The sequence below is a fragment of the Alosa alosa genome, chromosome 18, assembly GCF_017589495.1.
Source record: "Alosa alosa isolate M-15738 ecotype Scorff River chromosome 18, AALO_Geno_1.1, whole genome shotgun sequence".
Lineage (NCBI taxonomy): Eukaryota > Metazoa > Chordata > Actinopteri > Clupeiformes > Clupeidae > Alosa > Alosa alosa.
Genome location: NC_063206.1, coordinates 16,013,902 through 16,036,181, shown reverse-complemented (window position 1 = coordinate 16,036,181; position 22,280 = coordinate 16,013,902). Strand labels below are relative to the sequence as shown.

The 22,280-nt window shown below is 44.2% G+C and overlaps 1 protein-coding gene across 1 annotated transcript; it reads right to left on the bottom strand.

Moving 5' to 3' along the window:
- Window positions 1–16,463: 16,463 nt before the first annotated feature.
- On the bottom strand, window positions 16,464–19,133 carry LOC125311958. Its single transcript, XM_048270370.1, has 5 exons — window positions 19,057–19,133; window positions 18,763–18,858; window positions 18,026–18,169; window positions 17,606–17,745; window positions 16,464–17,510 (listed from the first exon to the last, which is right to left on the bottom strand). Exons 1-5 carry the CDS (start codon window positions 19,131–19,133, stop codon window positions 17,269–17,271), a joined length of 699 nt encoding a protein of 232 aa, XP_048126327.1. The 3' UTR covers window positions 16,464–17,268.
- Window positions 19,134–22,280: the final 3,147 nt, after the last annotated feature.

Sequence of the window (22,280 nt, the reverse complement as noted above, 5' to 3'; positions counted from 1 at the left end):
AGGCTGTTTGAATGCATGGACCCGGCGACCGTACTGTCGGAGGCTTTGCTTGCAGCTGAACTGAGTGTGGGAAAGAACACACTTACGTGGGGTCTAGGGTGATATTTCCAGTTCCCCGGGCCACAATGGCACAACCCCAGTTAGCAAATTAAGCGGTTTCAGACAAGGTGTGCACACGTACCGCACGCTAACCTGTGGTTTATTTTTCTCAGAGCAGCTCACCGCTGCGGTTTTAACGGCACAGTCGCCTTCACCCACCTCCACATCCATCTCCTCCTCACACAACACCATCCACATCATGGCAGTCTGATCTCCAATCATAATATGCCTCAGTGCTTTTTGTAACTCTCATACATTTTCTCGGCTGCTGACAGGTTAAAGGAGCCAATCAATATTGCTTTGTCTTCGCTCCTGATGGATTGGCTTTAGGGGTTGCAGAGGTCAAGCGATGCAGTGACGAGTGTGGAGACGGCCGTGGAATATATTTTTTTTCTGTGATTGATGAATGCTCACCCCGAGCTCAAGCGCGGAGAAAACCTCGCACACGTGATCCATGTTCACAGAGAAGAAAAGCCGAAGCAGAGGCCATTCAATTTCCACTTCCCTCTCAAAGACATCAGGTCTAATCAACAACAATGGCCTTCACCAGACCTGGAGCTGTGGGTGGAGCCGAGTTTAGCCATAGTGATGGGCATTGGCGGGCATTATTAAAACAGTAATTTGTTTGAGTGTTTGTCAGGCTTCAGCTCTGGCAAGGCAAAGCCATTCAGAGGGAGACGAAATAAATCCACAGCATTCCCAGCAGTTGCCAATATCCCCCACAGGCATTCCCCAGTTACTGTCCTTCACCCAGTCTTATTCTAAGCTGTCTTCTTATATTTTCATAGACCAGGCAACTGACAAGGACACAGAGGATTGAAGGATTGGCTGGCTGTTGTTTCCATCTCTCTCACCCTTCTCTCTCTCTCTCTATATATATATATATATATATATATATATATATAGAAAAAAAGAGACAGAGAGTGTGTATATATATATATACACACTCTCTGTCTCTCTTTTTCGATGAGCCCTGTAGCCAGACCTCAAAAACCACCGGCAACAAGCCAGAAAAGCCCGCGCCTCGGAGTTGCCATGGAAACCCTCCACTTAAAAATAGAGCAGCGGGGAGGACGAGGAAGAGGACTGAGGGGAGAGGATGTGCATAATGGCTTCGGCTGAGCGCGTCTGATATCAGCATGTTTAAGCAGGTTAACAGCTGCATCTCCTCCAGCCGCATTCTCTACCTATTTAGGCGAAATTGCGAAGAGAGAAAAAACACAGGGTTAGGGTGACCACCCGTCCTGCGTAGCGCGTGCGCGCACAGCGTTTGAAGCCCAATTCATGCTTCCCGCAAATTGAGACTGTGTCACGCATAATCAATGCTTGCTCAAAAAGAGAAGAGTTACATACGCGACCGATTAGGCCTACACACATTTAATTTACTTTTGAGCAGTGTTTGAATGATGTTTGTATTCACTGGAAATCATATGGACCTAGCAGTAGCCTACAAATAGGCTACCAAACACCTACCTATCATTACCACACAAAGCATACATTTCATTGCTGTGGATTGATCTGTTATCAGAGGATCTGTCATGGAAAAAGTCCACTTCCGAATCCAATTTTCCAATTAACAATTACCACTTGACTATTTAGTAATTTAGCACTCTGGAACAAGGCGTCCGAAGGAGGCAATGTAGACAGAAGATTTTCTGAAGACTGTTGATCTTTATTCTCCATATAGTAATGATAGTACAGCCTAACCAAAGTCCAGAACAACCATCAAAGCAATAGAGTAGATGTCATCAGCTGGGGCCCCCGACGAGATCTGCCTACGGAGGGATATACACTATATTTTATACTCCTCGGCCCTTGAGATGTGCCACCCTCTCACGTCATCTCCAACAACACCCTTCACCAATCAGTACCACGCAGGGTCGCTTACACTGGTGGAAACCATCTTCCCATCATGCATAAAACTATATGCAAACATGTCTAATGCATAGGTAACATATGTAAAATAGTGATTTTCTGGTTCTTTCCAGTTTGGGGAAATAGGGCCTTCTTATCCGATTCTCTTTCTAGCTGGACAGACACAGCGGCCTCCTACTCCCTGTCCTGTTCGGTCCTCACCAGCTTGATAACACCCCCCTTCCCTTGACCATGTAAGGAGGAGATGCTCTCATCCTGGTACCCCCAGTACTTTTTCACTCACCCCACTCCTCTGATAGTTGGTCTGGCCTACACAGGATACAATGACCTCACCCTGCTCACAGCAATACCCAGGCAATAATATAAATCCTTATGAAACCCATGATTACATCCCTTTAAATCATGAAAATCCACCATAATTTCATTAGCCATATTTGAAAGTATTAACGTTAGTTATCCACTGCGGTAGCCTACGTTAGGCCAAGTGGCAGCTGAAATATTCCCAAAGCACATAGGCTACAACAAAATAAAGTCTGTTATTTACAAATACAGTGTTATTTTATTCCATTCAACAACGTAATTGCGGAGGAAGTCAAACCTAAATGTGGCTTTATCATACAACATTACAGCGAACGTTAACGTTACCCAGAACACTGAACAGTTTTTTTTCCCCTGCGCATGCCTTTACTAACATGCAAGTTCACCATCCTTCCTCCCCCTTCTCGTTCCATGAACCTCTGGAGTTAAGACTTTTTTTTTTTCAACTGCTCCTGTGTTGAGCAACTACAATTCCTGTTGGTCCCTGTTAATCCTACAATTTTATATTATAATTTCTTTAAAGTGAATAAATTGTAATGAAAAATAAATCAAATTAAATAGCTAAAGTAAATCGTAAGTGGAAGTGCATCTGTCAATTCATAGAATGTTCAAAGTATTATGAATCTTTATTTAGAAAAAAATACACATTGGTTGGCCTATTCATGAGCATACATCAGCAATTACACATGTTTAGGGGAATAGGGCATTATTAATATACCATGTAAGGTGGTATGTGCTAGAAATGGGTAAACCACTATCAGTGAGTCTGCCCATGAGGTGGGGGCACCGCCGCGCCAGGCAGTGTCCCACATTGTCCCTCAGAAACATACCCCTTGTCCCCCCTTGAGCTTATTAGCAGGTGGTCACCCTACACAGGGTGAGAACCACACCTGATAGGAGCCTGCCCTAGAAAGCAGAAAGGCCAAGAGGGACTGTTTCGAGGCTGAAGTCAGCCTTGAACCTACACCGTAAGCCCCTGGCCAAGGCAGCGCGCTAATTAAGTGGTTTTTGCACTGGCCCAGTCTGTGAATGCATGCTCGCGTGTGTCTGTGCTTGTGTTTGTACCCAGCTACTTGCCATACCTTCCTCCTTGAAATGATTCACAAATTCCCAATGTTTGGCTGTTGCTTATCCAATTATAAGTGATTGGCAGGAGAGGAGTGTGCAGTCTAAGTGGGCTGGGGGGGCCTGGGGCTGTTTACTGATCTGCTTTGGGTTTCTTGTCTGACTACAAATGGCGAGAGTGAGCTGTAATATCCACATAATGAGCTGGAGAGGGTCTACAGTTGCGGACACTTTCATTTCACATGAAGCAACCGGCAAGATTACATTCAAGACCATATCATCACAGGATCACCCGTAATTAGCCATTTATTTCCCTTACGTTTTGCATGACCTGAGAGTAAAACCTCACAAAGCTTTTCTGGGCTGGTGTGATTAATTAAGGGATGGCAAACAGCCACGATACAAAGGTCTTGCTTATTACATCTCTGAGATATTCTACTAAATAGTTTATATTCTGTTACTGAAAGTGCCAGACACGCAGCACTAATAATGTTCAACAGCTGAGGTCAGCCCTGTAGTCTGTGGTCAGGGTGTGATCAGCTATGCTGGGGCAATAAGAGGTGAATGAGTGTGATGAGGTTTAGAAGCAATTTTCAGGCAGCCGACCAGGCAGGAGCAGCTACTCTGTGCTCACTCCCCTCCATTCTCAGACTCCGCTGTCTCGCAGCCCCAGAGGATCATTTCAGCAAAGTGGCCCAAGCTCTTCATCTCGGTCATCTGTGCCTGTATCACACACACACACACCCACCCACACACACACGCACACGCACACGCACACGCACACACACAAACACACACAGTCACTCTCTCACACACACACACACACACACACACACACACAGACACATACACACAGTCACTCTCTCACAAACACACACGCGCAATCTCTCTCTCATACACACACAGACATCCACACATATGCACCGTCTCTAACACACACACACACACACACACACCCTTTCTTGTTCCCTACTTCCCCCCTCTCATCCTCTCTCTCCTCCTCTCTTATTTTCCCCTCACTGGTGCTGCCTGAACACTCACGGGAGACCAGGGAAATTAAAACAAGCTAAATGACTTGCTTGGCCAGAGATATGAGGAGGACCATGCGAGAGAAACATGACTACAGCACAGACAACCAGCTTGGGATAGTCCGGGACAAAGGGGGACCGGCAGATTTGATCATGGAGGGTTTTGAATTCATGCCTAGAGAAGGATGAAAATGTGCTTAGCGCTCAAAATGGTTCCTTTCAATTTGTGGTCTCTTACAGCTATGCAGCAGCTGGACACTATGGTCAAGGCTGCCTTGTTGACAAAGCTCCGTTTCAAAGTCTTACCAAGTGAGCTGGTGTTACAGAGTGCAACAGCAACTGAACATTGCGACAACACACAACTATAAAGTACACTTGCACAAAATCTAGTGAAGTGAATATATACTGATATATCCTGTATATACTGTACTCTATATATATATATATATATATATATATATATATATATATATATATAGAGAGAGAGAGAGAGAGAGAGAGAGAGAGTAATATTATATTATGACAGGCTATAACTATGATGTGGGGGTCTATGATGTTGCACTCACCAAACTACTGGGTGCTTCCGCTTGGGCACTGAGAGCCCTTCAACCCCTAATAGATAACACTTTGGGATCAGGGCAAATGGCAAAGCACTTATTTCTCCAATAGAACATTGTCACAGTTGCAAATCTGAGATAGGAAAATGGCACTGCTGCAAGGGACTGTCTCTTTCTCAAATAATTCACAACTGATTAAGCAAATACATGCTGAATTAATTAAATCATCTAATTAGTTTGTTTTGTCAAATTGACCAAATATATCTCGGAGCAATGTAGTTGATATTACTTTGGCATTTTGGTTGTTTTGTAAACACGCGGCAAACACAACAGGTTTCATTTCACAAAAAAAATGTGTGAAATCAGAATGCATTGAGACAAGACCTTGAGCTTTGATTAGCCAGGATATGAGAGCAAGTGCAGCTCGATGGGTTGAGTTAAACCAGAAGCACAGACACAAAGTTGTATCTCATGTTTGTATCCTCTTCTGGAATAAGGATGTGTCACTAATTAATCACTAGTAGGCCACACTGGAGAAGCATGTGAATATTCAGAGCAAACTCAATCATTTATTAATGAGACGACTGCTAGTAGCATCAGCAGTCCAGGGACCAACCATGTCTGTCAAAACAGACTCTCTTCTTATTTGTCCTGCATTCATACTCATCCGTGTGTGTGTGTGTGTGTGTGTGTGTGTGTGTGTGTGTGTGTGTGTGTGCGCGGTGCACGCCTGCAACATTAGCTATTCATAGCACAGAAACAACAAAGCAGAAGAAATAATAATGATATACTGGAAAAAAAGAAATGTAAGATTTGAACGCAAAGGATGGATGAGCATAGCGGGCTAAAGTATAGTGTGCATGAATAATAATGTACTGAAGGACTGTCTGTCTGTGCTTGTGTGTGTGTGCTTGTGTGTGAGTGAGTGTGTGTGTGTGTGTGTCTGTGTGGCAGACATGGTCTCCAAAGCCGAGCAGCTGCACATCTGGAGCCCCTCCAGTTGCCCTGCAGTAATTCCATGAGGATCTCTGTTCCGTTATCAGCAGCAGTGCAAAAAAGATGGTACTCAAGGTGTTGGGGGTGCAGAGAGATGGGGAAGAGGGGTAGGGGTGCTGTTTTATGGCCCGGCTCTGATTTGCACCACTAAGCAGCTGTTCACCCTACAACATGGCGTTTCATCAACCCCTCAAAGAGATACTCAGATATCTTCTCCGTGTGTGCGGGAAATGAAAAGCACACACATCAAACGCACATACACACGTGCGTGCGCGCGCACACACACACACACACACACAAACACATACACACACACACACACACACACACACACAAATATAAGATAAACAGAAGACACAAACGATACATAAAAACATTTGTAATTTTGGTTTGTCTGCCCACTGACTACTTTCAAAGATGTGGTTATAATTGACCAAATCATAGGTTCTACATGTGGACTGTATGCCTGTCAACCAGAACAAACATGTTCATTTCATTTTAAATCTTAAAAGATGAGCTCAGCCTTTTCCGTGAAGTTGAATAAACTATTGAAACCAGCTTCAGTTTAATCAGATTCTTTTTTTCCATTAATGACCTGACCTGAAAAGGACATTTTCCTCACACAGAACCACAGATCATTGTAAAAAATATTACAGTCTAGAACTTTTTGTCTCAGATCACTCCTTTTTTGTGTCCTCAAAGTCATCCCCACCTTTTAAAAAAAAGCTCCCAGAATGCGGTGGACAGATGCCTTAATCCCATGCCTGGGAGGGATAGCGAGCATATGCCATATGAAAATGGCCAGCGGTGATGATGGGTATGGGGGTGGTGTGGTGTGTGGGGTGTTAGTGGCGTCTCTCTCTGTGGGGCCCTCCGTGGACACCTCATTTGGATGCAGTTAATTAGGGAGGCTGATTGATTTGATGGCGGCGGCCGAGGCACACGGCTGTGAGAGCACCGGTCTGTGAAGGAGCGCACGCTCCGGTCGATATTTACGCCTCTCAGCTCTAATAACAACATTAAAGGCCCCCATGAAGAAGGAGAGCAGAGAACCAACGAGAGGAAGACGATGCCGCCCATTTGGCTTTCGCCTCGGCAGGAACAGGCGTCGACCCACGAAAAGTGATTTTTCGCTCCCTCCAATGCCACAGTGACCTTAGTGCTTTTTAATTTGTATTTGATGGGTTCGGGTTTTTTTTTTAAATCACTAGTCAGGTGCATAATGAAAAAAGAGGCTTTGCTTCAAGGTTTAGAGGTTAAATGGCATTTAACCACCCAACTAATTTTTTATGACCTGAGGTAAATTCTCATGCATCATCTTTTACGCAAACGCTTGATGATTGTGACCTTTGACACGTGACATTTGCTTTTTGTCTGATGCGCCTCAGCAGCCAATCTTGTGAGGACCTCCAGGTCAAACACAAAGTGCTCCTTGTTCCCATAGGGGTCATCTTCTATTCTAGAAGGTATGGATGCATTCTCTAGCATATGTTTTGAGATGCTCTGAAGAACAGAAGGTGCAGAGCGTATTGATGAATGATGGAAGGTTGTGTAGCGAATAGCTAGGGGCGTTTGCAGTCAGGCACAGCTTCAGCAAAGAGGCATATGGCAGAACACAATCAAAAGTTTGAAAGCAGCTTAAGGTAAAGCAACATCAATCTGCCTGAGACAGCGAGCGCCACTCTCAAAATATTAACCTCTTTACGTGCAACACATACTGATATCCCCGTACCATAATAGCACTTCAAAGGAGACTTGGGGGAAGTGCTTTCAGATCACAGGAAATATCCAAACGTTAGATCTTCTCCCAAAGAGACGGGCTGGCTTGAGATTTGTGCCGCCTGGGAAAAGCCGGGATGCTTCTTAGAACATCATTCAATCACAGAGATACAAATAGGAAAACAAAACGTGTAAGAGAGAGACTTACCAAAGAAGGGGGCACTGGCTGATGCTAGAAAATATTGACATATATATATAAGACATGAGGTAACTATATAGGTTGTACTGGACCAATGCTGCTGTTGCCGATGTTGAGCTATACCACTGGGTTTGTAATGACTTGCTTTAATGCTTTAATCTGCTGTACATGCAGGATCTGTTCCTTACATGGTTTCCTTTGGGATGTATGTTCTTGAATTTCCCCTGGGGATCAATAAAGTATCTATCTATCTATCTATCTATCTGTCTATAGCTGCTCACTACCTGATAACTCCAGGGTTTTCAATTACGCAGACAGAGGCACTCAATGCTACAAGAGTGAGGAGCAAAAGCACAGCACTATATCAGTATATCAATTAACATTTTATAATTGTATAGCCTACTTGCTAATTTATTCATTTGGGAGATACCATCGGCTGGAACTAAAGTTCCTGTGTGTACTAGGGGTTTCATGACTACAGATTTTTACTGGTTGACAAGTTTTCCATAATAGTTGTTGACTACTTGTTATGTACCAGTACAGAGCTGGCTAGCTAATGGAAACAGGTGTTTAATCTCTGGATAGTTATCTATAGCTGATGTGTTGTTATTGTACTTCAGTAGGCCTACAGCTGTAGCCTACAGCAGCGGTCCCCAACCACCAGGCCGCGGCCCGGTACCGGGCCGCAGGACATTCCTAACCGGGCCGTAGCCTACGACATGAGTTTAAAAAAAAATGCATGCAAACTAAACTAAATTTAATTCGCAATAATGTCACGTTTTTACATGGCATAGGCCTATATGCAGTTGTTTGATTGCACGAATGTTTGCATTTTGCAAGGTCTATTTTCTTACGTCTGTCTGTCCCGCCTTCAACACTTTTACATATTGCCTTCAGCGCCGCGCAGCCTCAGGTCAGCTCACTTCACTTGATCAGTTCTTGGCTTAACGGTAGTGTCACACGGTTAGCTAAACTGCTAGAATGAGCAACAAAAACAAGCATCTTTAGCAGGTCACTGGCCAGAGTGTTTGAGTTGCGAGAGCAGAAAAAAAGTCACCGTTAGCTGCACATTTTAGTGATGAGGACTGGGTGTCAAAACTTGCTTACCTGTGTGACATATTCGGGTTGCTTAATGACCTCAACCTGTCACTCCAGGGAGAATGACGACTGTCTTTAAACTGGCAGATAAAGTCGCTGCATTTAAAGCCAAGCTTGATTTGTAGGGACGACGAGTGGACCGGGTGTATTTGATATGTTCCAAAAGGGTTTTGGGAGAGACTGAGGCAGGGCCCTTTCTCTCAAGAGCTGGTGCGCCATCACCTTGTTGGCGCCTCAAATGAGTTTGAGCGCTACTTCCCATCCTTCAAAGATTCATGGCAAACCAATGAGTGGGTCCGCAACCCATTTGTCAATATCCCGGTCCTAACTTGTCAGCGCAGGAGGAAGAGCAGTTGATCGAAATTGCAAATGACGGTGGTCTTAAGAGTGTGTATAAGGTAACCTCTCTGGCGGGTTTTGGATCAAAACCAAAGCAGAATATCCCGAGATAGCCGTAAAAGCCGCTGAAAACGCTTCCCACCACGTATGTATGCGAGGCGGGTTTTCGCAATGACTGCAACTAAACAAATTGGCGAATCGACTGGACATTTCAAACACACTGAGGGTGTCACTGTCTTCCATCACCCCCAGATGGAAGCTTCTTGTTGCAGGGAAACAAGCAGGGCTCCCACTGATTATATTCGTAATGCACGTTTAGTTCCCATGTTTTGTTCCCATATTTTGTTAAGCATGTTCACACTTATAGATGTAGCTTCAAGTTGTTCAATATTCATAGTTCATATTGTTCAATTTTCACTTCTTCAAGTTCACGTTTTTCACAAGAGATCGTTACCTTCACTGTTCATACATAACTGGAGCTAGTTCTTTTCAAGTAATGCATGCACAACACATATGGAACATATGTCGGCGGTCCGTGAAAAAAAAAATAGGAATCAAACCGGTCCATGGTACATAAAAGGTTGGGGACCCCTGGCCTACAGTATATGACTTACATGTCACTGTGGAACAGATCTCATTTTCGGTGAAGTATGTCATACATAACAATGTCTAGCCCATTTAGCCTTTAGCTGCAAATCAGCACCCAGTGCCATAGCTATCATTGCATCCTCGACTACCTGACCGGCTAGTGGTTTTAACAGTCAGCTAGTTGACGAGTTCATTGCTAACTCACTTGGACAAATAAATCTAATTCAGATTCCAACTTTTGTCCAAATCAACTTGGATTGTATCCATATTGATCCACTAACTCAATATGGATACATTTCCATGTGTTTCCTAGGTAACAAACCCCATGATTTGTTTTTGCTAGCATCTACCAGGTTAGCCACACTAGGAACACTCATAATGTCCTTATGAAACAGGGCACATGGATAATGACCACCCAGTGCACCCACCTACTGTCACCACCCACGCTGCGCTGCAGGGCCAGGAGAGCAGTCACCAGCGGCAGAGGTGTTTAAGCCCTGTCAGAAGAGGCAGCGGCCAGCCAGGCACGTAAACAGCGAAATTAGCTCCTGATTTATCGGCAGCTCGCTAATGCATTTTGATTGGCTGTTTATGCTTGATGGATCATGGCTGATGACCTTTCAAGTCAATTGAATAAACGTGAGTGAGTGAGTGAGGGAGGGAGTGGCTGAGCTGGAAGGTCTTCACCGGCGCTTAGTAGACACATCGACTGGATCGGGCAAAAGGCTGCGAGATGGCAAGAGCCGTCCTGCCGACGCACACCTCTCATCCGATCCCCCCACAGAATGCACCCACACACACACACGCACACATATTCTTCCCCCGTCGACAGCGTCAGATCAATCTTGTCGTGACAGCAGTTCCCACCTCAACAAGCAACCCTAAATATGTGGATCTAAATTAGGAGCTGACCTGACACCTACTTCTGGCAGGAACACGCAGCAGCGCTGCCACAGTTGCCTACCATTCCAACCACCAACAAGGATGGAAGGGGAGAATAAATACATGCTCTCTGGGACGGCAGCAATAATATATTACTCTGAAGTTGGTGGACATGACATAATGAGTTTGTTACAGTCAGCTGGCCAGGTCTCTCGAGTGCAAGATTTATGAACTCCCATATAGACCCAATCTGAAGTTTGTTATATACATTTTTCTTCTTTTTCTGAACTCTCACTCTCCCCCAAGCTATGTCTCCAAGTATACATAAATATGCATGCAGTTGTACTAGCTTTCCTTTGAGATCAATACAATCAGTTGCACTCTACTTCAAAAAAAGGGGGGAGGGAATCCACTTTGAGTAGCACAAGTGGAAAAAAGGGTTTCAAAATGTTGAAATGTCAAAGCATATATGACAATCTTAAAAGCACTGTTATATATATTATATATATATTACAGTCTGCATTGTATATATTTAGCAGTTCTTTACCAGGTGACACTGTTTTGGAGTTATTTTTCCATGATGCCTTCAGCTAAAATATGTTTTCCAAATTCTAAGGTCATGTCAGCTTGACATTTCAGCAAGCAGTTCACTTCCCCAAACTAAACAATGTGGTCCAATTACTGCATTGCTACCCTGAAACCAGAGCCTATTATCACACAAACCTGCTCCCCTGTAAAAACAAGGTGACCATTATCTCTCTGTCTCTCTCTTTCTCTCTGTCTTTCTCTTTCTCTCTCCATCCATACATAAGGTAAGGTCCACATTCTGGAGGTATTACTGATACAGGTACCTTTATGTTCATGATACTTAGTAGACATTTTTGTCCAAAGTGACAAAAAGAAAAGAAACAGTATTAGTAAAATGCTAAATAAAATGTAACAGAATTATAATAACTAGATGTACCGCATAGCAGTACAAAATATGACCGCCGCTCAGTCCTGTTCATCCTTGCCCACTTGTCAGGCTACTCAATTTGTCTCCATCTCCTACTCCACCCCCTCTTGCAACTTTTGTGTATTTGTATGTGCCTACCTGTGTGTGTGTGTTTTCCTGTGTGCTTGCGCGCATGCGTGTGTGTGTGTGTCTAATTGTGTGGATGTGTGTGTGTGTGCATTTGGTGTGTGGATGTCAATTTATCTCCATCTCCTATAGAGCCTGACCAATATGGGATTTTAAAGGCTGATACCGATTTCGATATTTGAATTATTGGAAAACTGATAACCGATATATATCGGCCGATAGTCATTTTTAATAAAAAAAATGTTCTCTAATGTTCTCCCATAAAAAGGTTGTAATCAAGGTGGGGCATTATGTATTTGAATAGGCCTAACTATCTATATTCCTAATGAAAGGCTCTTCATATACAGTATTTTGTTTAAGAAATAAAATAGTGTATAAAATAGTAAGAATAAGAAGAAAATAGGTTTTTCAATTTTGAGTTAAGGCAATATGTTTATTGTTAAGCCTATTGAAAACTTGATAGAGAAGACAAACCATTGTGTTTAATGATGCATCAATCATCATAGGAAATTTGCAACGATATGACTTAAAAACAGTCTCTGGTAGGCAGCACACAGTAAGTGACATTTCACTCTGTCTACCAATTGTCTGTAGCTGTGTGGCATTCTGAAACGTCCTTAAATTCGGGACCATTAGCGTATCGCTCGTTTTAATTTGGGACCTTGTAATCGGAATTGTCGTTTGTTCATTCAAAGTCTCAAGTCCAAAATAGCCTGGGCTATTCCAACTGTCAGTTTATTGCACACCATTTTTTCGTCGTTTTGAATAGACACTGCATACCTGTGTCTGTTGCCGTGTTGTTGCAAAATCCACGGAATCATTTTATGCAAGCAAACTGCATACAGGGAGCCTTAATTGTTGATGTCGGCTATGATAATCGTCCAAACATCTTGCATTTTGACCCGTGATGATTCAGTGCTGCCAAAACTCCTCTACCTCCTCAGAGTCTGGTCCCACCATTGTCTTGCGCTGTGCTGTGTAATTAGAGCGGAGAAAATCAATGTGTGTTGCTTTTACTGATATATTTAACGATACATGCATTAGGCCTACTAATCCAAACATCGTCAAACTTGGCACTGCACATAGTCTAGTGAGTGTTGGGAATGTACGGAGCCCAGGAGGTGTCATTGCAATATATTTTTGTGTATCGAGAATGTGCGCTCATTTTACTAAATCGTGCGCACGTTTTACTAAATTGTCCTCTCAATTTAGTAAATTGTGTGCATGTTTTACTAAATTGTGCTCTCTATTACTAAATTGTGCTCTCAATTTAGTAAAACGTGCACAATTTAGTAAATTGTGCGTATGTTTTACTAAATTGTGCACTCAATTTACAACAATTAAAATGAGAGCACAATTTAGTAAAATGAGCGCACTATTTAGTTAAACATGCGCACAATTTACTAAATCGTGTGCACAATTTACTAAATTGAGAGCACAATTTAGTGAAATGAGTGCATAATTAAGTAAAACGTGCGCACAATTTAGTCAAATGTGCACACAATTTAGTAAAACGTGCATACGATTTAGTAAGATGTGCACACAATTTAGTAAAATGAGTGCTCAGTTGCTCACATTTATTTCGTGTATACTTTTTGTGGTCTTAATGCAACATTTTACAAAGCAGCTGACAGGGCCACCAAGACTTGTGAGCGAGTCAACAGCAGATCCACATGTACTGTATCCCACAGTTCTAATTGATTTGACATACATACCTGAAGTAGTACCCACTGTCTCATGGTTGGCCTCCTAAATACTACAATTGATTTGTCTAATTCATTTTATTACCAAACCAATTAAAGGGACTCACAATTAACAGTCTCTTATATTTCCATATAAGAGGAAGTCCATATAACTTTATAATCTCTGGCAGTTTCTATGTAGAAATCATGCACTTGGCCCATACTCTTTGACCATTTCCCTTCAATGGCCATTAGCAGGGGAACACTCCACTTAGAAAAGACTGATACGTATATACCCTAGTCACATCTCAAAGAAAACAAAATATAAATTGAATGGTAGGGAGTTTTTGGAATTATGGTTTTATTGTTTTCCATGTCCTGCATAGAGCATACTGCACATTGTTTTGAAAAGAAAGTTCCAGAAAGCAATAAGCCACAATGTCCTGCTGAGTTTAAAGCAGATTATCCCATTAATAGGGCTGAACAGATCTCAGTTTCAATTCAGACCATTCATTAAATTAACTGAATTTCAGTTAATGGGAAAACCTATAGTGCAGAGCATGATGAATTGAATGTCAATTGGTTCCATGAATTTACAATGGAATTGATCACAGGATGAGATATTCCTATCAAGAATGATTATACAGTATTTATGTTTATGCAGTCAGGCCACACTGTCTGGAAAGGATCAAGTTAATTATGCAGCAAATGTTGAGAACAATACAAGTCAAAAATACAATTCAGACACAGAAAAAAGTTAATGGTAAAAGACCACACTTATTTTAACATTGCCGTCATTATTATGATGGTGTAATACATACCGTAATTTCCCAACTATTAGCCGAGGTTTATACATTGATTTTGCAAAATTTCTTCCGCAGTTAATATGATATTAATATTTTTTTTTTTACTTGCATAAAACACTGCGGTATAAAATATACACAATGCGGCTAATACACATCAGAGTCCTGCAACGGGTCGAGTCCTGCAACGCGATGGGTACCCGCAGAAAAGTTGCTAAAACGGGTAAATTATGACGTCCCTAAAATGTACGGGCGGGTATGCGGGCGGGAAAAGAACTTCTTACGGGCGGATACGATGAGAACAAAAACAGTATAGAAATAAAACATCATTGAAAAATATGTGAAATATTTGTATATCTAAATTACCATTACCACATCGCAAATATGTGTTTTAGTCAACGATACGACACTTGACCCATTACATCAGTACTGCGACTTTTGAATTATTTTTTTGATGCATCTATGTGTGAAAACATTGAAAACAATATAACCGTCTCGTAGTTGGAGCGCAAGAGAGTACGCTACAATGGATGAAGTCAAGGTAAAGTTGGCTAGTGGCAGGCTCAGGTTGTTTTTTTCTTGTTCTCTTTGTTTCATTAACAGGTCCATTTTATGTAGAATAATGTTCTGATACAGCAAGGTTTGGGCTATGTGTCGTTGTTGTAAGGTTTATCCCTGACGCAAAATGTAAAAAAAAAAAAAAAGGTCGCTTTTTAGGCCTACGTGCTTCAATTGTGCGAGAAAAAAAATAAAGCACGTTCATTTGAATGATTTTAGCTTGTGTGTGATTTATCGCGGGCACGGGTCGGGTAACGGGCAAAATATTAACGGGTCCGGGCGGGTGTGGATTTAATTTTAATATCACCACAGGTGACGGGTCGGATCTGGTGCTGAACTTCTCGGGTGCGGGTCTAAAAAAATGGACCCGTGCAGGACTCTGATACACATTACTGTACAATGCAAGATAATAGACCCAAAGTACTTACATTTTCTGACACTTACATTAGGTATGGTAACACCTGTCTCATTAAATGCCTGTAAAAGGCCTCATGTAAATGACCAAGACTTGTTGGGGGGGGGATAAGGCATCTGCACAGTCTGCACTTCCTCTCTGTACCAAGTGTAAATGCTAGGTTACAAAAGCCATCAGATATATGAGAGCCTCATCATTGCTATTTAAAGGACTCAGAAATGAAGGACAAACAACCTCAGATTTTACTTAGATTTTACTGGCAGATATATAAGGAGGGCTTTTTCCTCCCATTTTGAACTAGACTATAATTTTGCCGTTTCAGACAACAATTGCAATCCAAATTGTCAGCCTTGAAAAAGGAAAAGGCTTTGTCTAAAGAAGTCTTCGACCTGGGTGGGCTCACACAAACCCCTCCCACCCCCTGCTTCACAAACGTCCCAAACAGCAGCCAAGGCTCTCTGTCAGCGGGGGTGCCAGTGACAGGTGTGTAATTGCGTGATTGGCCTCCCCCACCAGGAGCAACCTCAGTCTCACACTGGTAAATCATTCAATTAAGCCGCCGTCCCGGCAGGTCTAATTAAGACAATTATGCGCAGTTGCACCTCGTGTTCCCTGCATCGCCCCCACCACTGCCACAATCAACAGTGTCCCGTTAGACAGCCAAGCGGTCCGTCAGTCATCCAGCTCCCTCCTTCCCCCGCTCACTCGCTCGACTGGCTGAGTTCTCCGCGTGCTCACGGTGCCAGAGTGAGCGGCACACAGGAGGAATGGCAAGGAGGGGCTGTTGTGAGGACAGAGAGGCAGAAGGAGATTGAGCTGCATGGGTCAGTGGAGTGGGGCAGAGCAGGCAGGTGAGGAAGGGGGTGGTGGGGATGAGGGGGTAGTGGGATCTAGTGAGAGATCAAGGACACCAATTTGGACAGGTGTCTATTGGGACATAGAAAAAGATGTGGCATTCCCTAGGCCTGTTTCTTTGCTTCTCTCTCTCTCTCTCTCTCTCTCTCTCTCGTTATTCCCCCTCTCTTTCTGTTTCTCTATTTTCTCCCTCACTTAGCAGTCAGGTTTGTCTGGTGCCCGTGTCTCAATTTTTGTTTCTCACTCTCGGTCTCTTTGCTCAAGGAATGGATGGAATCTCAGATCATTTGACTATGACATTTTGTCACATGGGTTCTGTGACGAAATGATGACTCAGCCAAGATTTGCAACTCCAGTGCTAGGAATGTTTTATTTGCAGTCCAAGGTTCTCCAAAAGTGAGCAAGTGACCAAAAATAAAAGAAACAAAAATAAAGTTGAAGTTTCCAAACTGTACAAAATATTGTAGGCCTATGAACTAAGAAAAGAAAAACAATATGTATCTAAGAAGGAAAGAAAAACTTGCCAGTCTGAAGAGCAAAACTGCACAACCCAGCACCACAAACCAGACTGCAATGGAAATGGGCCGCCAGCTACCTCTTTCTGAGGTCTTAAATACCACAAGCCCCTCCCCTACAATTAACCCCAAACAGCTGTACACATACAAAACCCCACTAATCTCCCATTTGCAAAACAATGGCAAGATTTCAAAATAGCCAAAAGGTTACCCATTTTACATACCACACATCCATTCACATTACAAAACCCTGATTTCTTCACAACTCTTAATTTACACTTAATTAACAACAATTGGATGAAATCACAGATCATAATGAGGCTGGCACTACAAAGCCAGCTGGCCTCCACAGCTCGGGTCCTTTAGTCACCCGGAAGTGCTGCCAGAGAGAGAGAAGACAAACAAACAAACAAACGTGGCTCCCACTCACCACGCTCAGATAAGTTATTAAAGACAATATTGATACCCATGTCTGATTCTTAACTATGAGGTACTTTTATGAAAAACTGCTACTACACAACTTGTGTGTGCACCCACAAAGTTAGCTTGGCTGGTAACTAGCAGTAGCTCAACATGTACGGTGTGTAATGGTGGAGTCAGGTGTTTGTGTGTGGTGTGGTGCATTGGTGCCTGGTACCGAAAGAGCTCCGTGTGACATTACCGCCCTCCTCACCTAGGGTGGCAATACTGGGCAGCCTGGACAGGTAGTCAGCGACAACATTCTGCTGGCCTCGCTTGTGACGGACACAGAACTGGAAAGGCTGCAACTCCAAGTACCATCTTGTCACCCGGGCATTCTTGTTCTTCATGGTGTTTATCCACGTCAGTGCTCTGTGATCTGTGTAAAGATCAAAATTCCGGCCCAACAAGTAATACCTCAAACTATCTAATGCCCACTTAATTGCTAGGCATTCCTTCTCCACAGCTGAATACCTTGTTTCTCGTGGCAGTAGTTTTCGACTGAGGAATAGGACAGGCTGTTCTTCACCTCGTTCTCCTTGTGCGAGGACGGCTCCCAGGCCACATCCGGAAGCATCCACCTCGACAAGAAAGCGCTTTTGGAAGTCAGGGGCCTGGAGTACAGGAGCGGCACACAAACACTCCTTCAAAGCCTTAAAGGCAGTTTCACATTCATCATTCCAAATGACAGGGTTACTGGCAGATTTCTTTGTCAGGTTAGTTAATGGAGTAGCAAGGGTAGCGCAATGAGGGATAAATCTTCGGTACCAACCAATCAAGCCGAGGAAAGATTTTACCTGGGTCTTTGTTGTTGGACGTGGACTATCCCTGATTGCTTGTACCTTATCCACCTGTGGTCTGATGGTGCCTTTTCCCAGTTGGTATCCAAGGTACCTTGTTTCAGCTCTTGCCCACTCACACTTCTGCACATTCAGCGTCAGGCCCGCCTGCTGGATCGTCTCAAGGACACGATGCAGGTGCTCCAGATGTTGCTGCCAGGTGTTACTAAAAATGACAACATCATCCAAATAGGCAGCACTACAGTCAGAGCAATCTTTGAGTATTCGGTCCATTAAACGCTGAAAACTGGCAGGTAGCGCCATGAAGGCCAAAGGGCATCACGCTGAACTGAAACAGGCCCATAGGGGTGCGGGAAAGCAGTGTAGGCCTTGGACTTCTCTTCTAAAGGACCTGCCAATAACCTTTACAAAGGTCTAAAGTTGTAATGAAATTGGCATGGCCTACCTTCTCCCAGCAGCTCATCTATGCGTGGCATTGGATGAGCATCGGAGGGAGATGGCATTCAATCTCCAGTCAAGGCACACTCGTATGGACCCATCTTTCTTCCGCACGATCACGATCGGGCTGCTCCATTCACTGGCTGGACGGCTCTATCACACAAGATCCAGCATGGCATGAACCTCCTTCTCTAGGACCTCAACCATTCTCTCAGGAATGCGGGTATGGTGATTGTCTGATGGGGATCTGGTCAGGTTTGAGACGGATAGTGTGTTCCAGGAGTGTAGTCTTCCCTGGCTTCGGCTGAAAGAGTGCAGGATGGTTACTGAACAGATCAAACAAATCCATTTGTTTCTCACCATCCAGGTGTGGTAGGGTCACCTCTGTCTCACCATTCCATGCCTGCAACAGCTCTTCTGGCTCTCGGCTCTTCCTCCACGTACTGGACAAACAGCACCCTCTTGTGGTCTGCTCGCTCATGCCAGGCCCTGAGGAGATTCACATGGTACATTTGAAATGGCTTACCCTTCTCTGGATGGTGAACTTCATATGTTGTCGGGCTGATCTTCCGTTGGATAGTGTATGGCCCTTGCCACTTGGCCAACAACTTGCTAGAAGAACAGGGCAATAGCAGGAGTACTTTTTGGCCAACTTGAAACTCTCTTGTTCTTGAATGCTGGTCATACCACCTCTTCTGGTTACGTTGGGCTTCCTGGAGATTCTCCTGGGCTTCTTGCTGGTACTTCTCCAGTCGGTTCCGCATCTGCAACACGCACTGGACGATGCCTTGGCTGTTGGCCCTCGCTGGTGGTGGTGGTGCCTTCCCCACCTAACTCTTCAGGAGGTCTAGTGGCCCCCACTGACCACCCGCATAAGAGCGCTCGGAACGGGCGAGCAACGGTTGACGCTTGAGGCACTTCCGATAGGCAAACAACAGAAAAGGCAGCCACTTGTCCCAATCTCGCCTGTGTCATCCACAAATCCTTGGGAGCACGACTTCAAAGTTTGATTAAAACCGCTTCGACGAGCCCGTCCAGTTTGGGGATGATACGGTGTGGAGTTCTTCAGAGCCTTGATCCCCAGCTGCGTAAAGCTGCATCATCAGCCAGAGGTGAGTTTGTGCCTTGGTCAGTGATGATTTCATCAGGCATGCCAACTCTGGAAAACAACTGAACAAGAGCACTGATAACTTTGGGGTGGTTATGCTTCAGAGTGGAAATGCTTCTGGGAACCTGGTGGCATAATCACACACCACCAGTATGTACCTGTACCCAGAAGTGCTTGTTTCCAAGGGGCCCACAATGTCCATGGCAATTCCCAAGGAAAGGGAGAGGAAATGACGGGCAGTGGACACAACGGAGCTCTCTTTCAGACCTCTGGACACCAGAGGTCTTTTGACAGACAGGACATGTTTTGCAGTAGTGTTGTGTGTCCAGTGTACATGGTTGGCCAAAAAGAATCTAGCACCTAGCCTAAGATAGGTTTTCTGTAGCCCCCAATGCCCAGCCCATGGGACTGTGTGCTAGATTGAGAACAAAAGGTTCGCAGGTAACTGAACTACCAGTCGTTTCACCTGCATCTGACTGATTGTACAGAATACCATTTTCAATCAGGTACCTGTCTGGAGCAAACTTCTCTGTGGTGTTAGACTCTGCTCTTTGGATCAGTGAAGTTAGTGTGGAGTCTGCCTGTTGCAGTTTAACAATGTTATGTGGCACATCCCAATCCAACATTCAACCCCTCAGTATCAATTTTTCTGAAACTTGAAGCCATGGCTGTACTTCTCTAAAAGCGTGGCTGGCGGTAGCGTTTTGAGTGGCCCTTTATTCCCACCTTGGATCAAGTTATCTGACAGATCTGGTAGTGGCTCCACAGCCTTCTGGGAGCGGGTAACCACAGGGCATGACCCATTGACATCATTGGCATGAGACACATCAGCAACAGATCTAAGTAAATCACTCACACTGGTACATCCCTCCCCAGGATAACATCAAAAGGTAAGTTTGCACAACCACCATTTGCAGTAAGTATTTCCACTCCATCAATTTCAACAGTAAGTTCTGCTACTGGATGTTGCTTTTCTATCTCCATGTACACACTCAATTTCTTTCTCATTCTGATAATCAAGACAGTTTAAAGGTACATGACACATTTTGACATTACACAGCACCACCAGTATCCATCATCGCGACAAGTGTAACCCCATTAACTTTAACTTTTTGGTTTACTGGTTCCATGTCGTTAACCTCAGATCCTGGCATCCCCTTTGGCATTACAACAAAACCAGACAGTTTTGGCTTCCTTAAAGGGACAAACAGAGGCCTTGTGACCTTTCTGTTGACAGAAAAAAACATATTAATGCAGATCTCCCATTACCCCAACTGTATGAGCAGTATTGTTACCCCCAACTGTGTGAGTAGAATCCCCACCCCCAGAGTTACCTGCACTTGGCTTTGCCCTGTGATGGCTTTGTGAGTGAGCGCTATGGTTAGGTGTCACCTTGTGGGCATTGATGTACTGCAACCAGCAGCTTAGCATGCCCTTCCATCTTCTGGCTCATGTTCACAGACCCAGGTCCGCGACCTGGGGACAGTACATTCAGCAGCTGCTCCATAATCACCTTCTCGCCCAGTCTCCTCCTTGGTGTGTTTCTCTGGTTGCACCCAATCCACGGAAGAGATGCTTCAGCGATGATAGGTCTCCATTGGTGTTCTCCCGCTGGTACTGTGCTCCTCGAACGCTGTCGATATGTCTCCCTGCGATGTCAAACTTCAGCAGCAGGGCCTCCCTTCAGCTTCTGGAAGTCATCTGCATGGTCCTCATCCATGCACGAATATGCTTCCAGGGCTTTGCCAGTGAGCAGAGGAACCAGTCTTACTGCCCACCCTCGTCTTGGCCACCGCCATGTACGTGCGAGACGCTCAAACCTCAGCAGGAAATTCTCATATCTTCTCCATGCTGGTAAGGGTGTAGTTTTGGTCTACGGGTCGTCCTGGGCACATTGTCACCTGTGGGTGTGCAAGGCTGGCTGTCGCTGGCGGCGCAGGCGCTGGGACGGCGGCTGGCGCTGGCTGCTGTGCTGCGGCGTTGGACACTGTTGGTAAGTATACCGGTGAGCATTCCCAGGGCTTACTGCAAGGGTTGGCTAGCCTGGCTCTGGCTCTGGCCGCGGACTGGTGGCAGCTTCGAACATTCGCGGTGACGTGTGACATTTGCAAAAAAGGGAAGCATTATCTCAGCACATACCTTCACAGGCACGTGATACAAACAGCACCAGTCAATAGGAGGGGGAAAAGAAACAAGGAGAAGGCAGAGAGATGCTCCAGGCCACTAAGCCATAAAATATTCATCCATCATTGGCTGTCCATCATTAAAAACACTCATTTAGGACGCAACACTGCAGCCATCGCGCCAACAATCCTGAGAAGCACTCCCTTCATTTTCTCTCAGGGCTGGTTGTGTAAGGACTTACTTGTCTGTTGCCACTGTCTGGCTCATGTCGGCGTATCATACAAACATCTGCCAGACACTCTGTGTTGTACACTGTGACACATTAATGCATGCAATGCTTCCTCTGTGTATGTTTTGAAAAGCTGTTTTGTGTGAAGTTGTTATGGTTGACGGGACATTTACTTTAAGCTCTCACGAGAGAAAATATCTATATAATTGTGGAGACCGGGAAAAAAAGTCAAAAGCAGGAAATAAAAAAAGGTTTTATTTATTCATTTTTATAGGGCTGACTCAGAGAGTGCAAAGTGGTCTCATTTATTTGTGTCTACAAAAACTCATACACCAACTCCATATCGAATATATAATTAATGACTTTAGGAATGAAGCCATAGTGGTCCTCTGTAGCTCTGCTGACAAGGTGGGCTAGAGCCCAATGCCAACTGCAAAATAACCTTTCCTG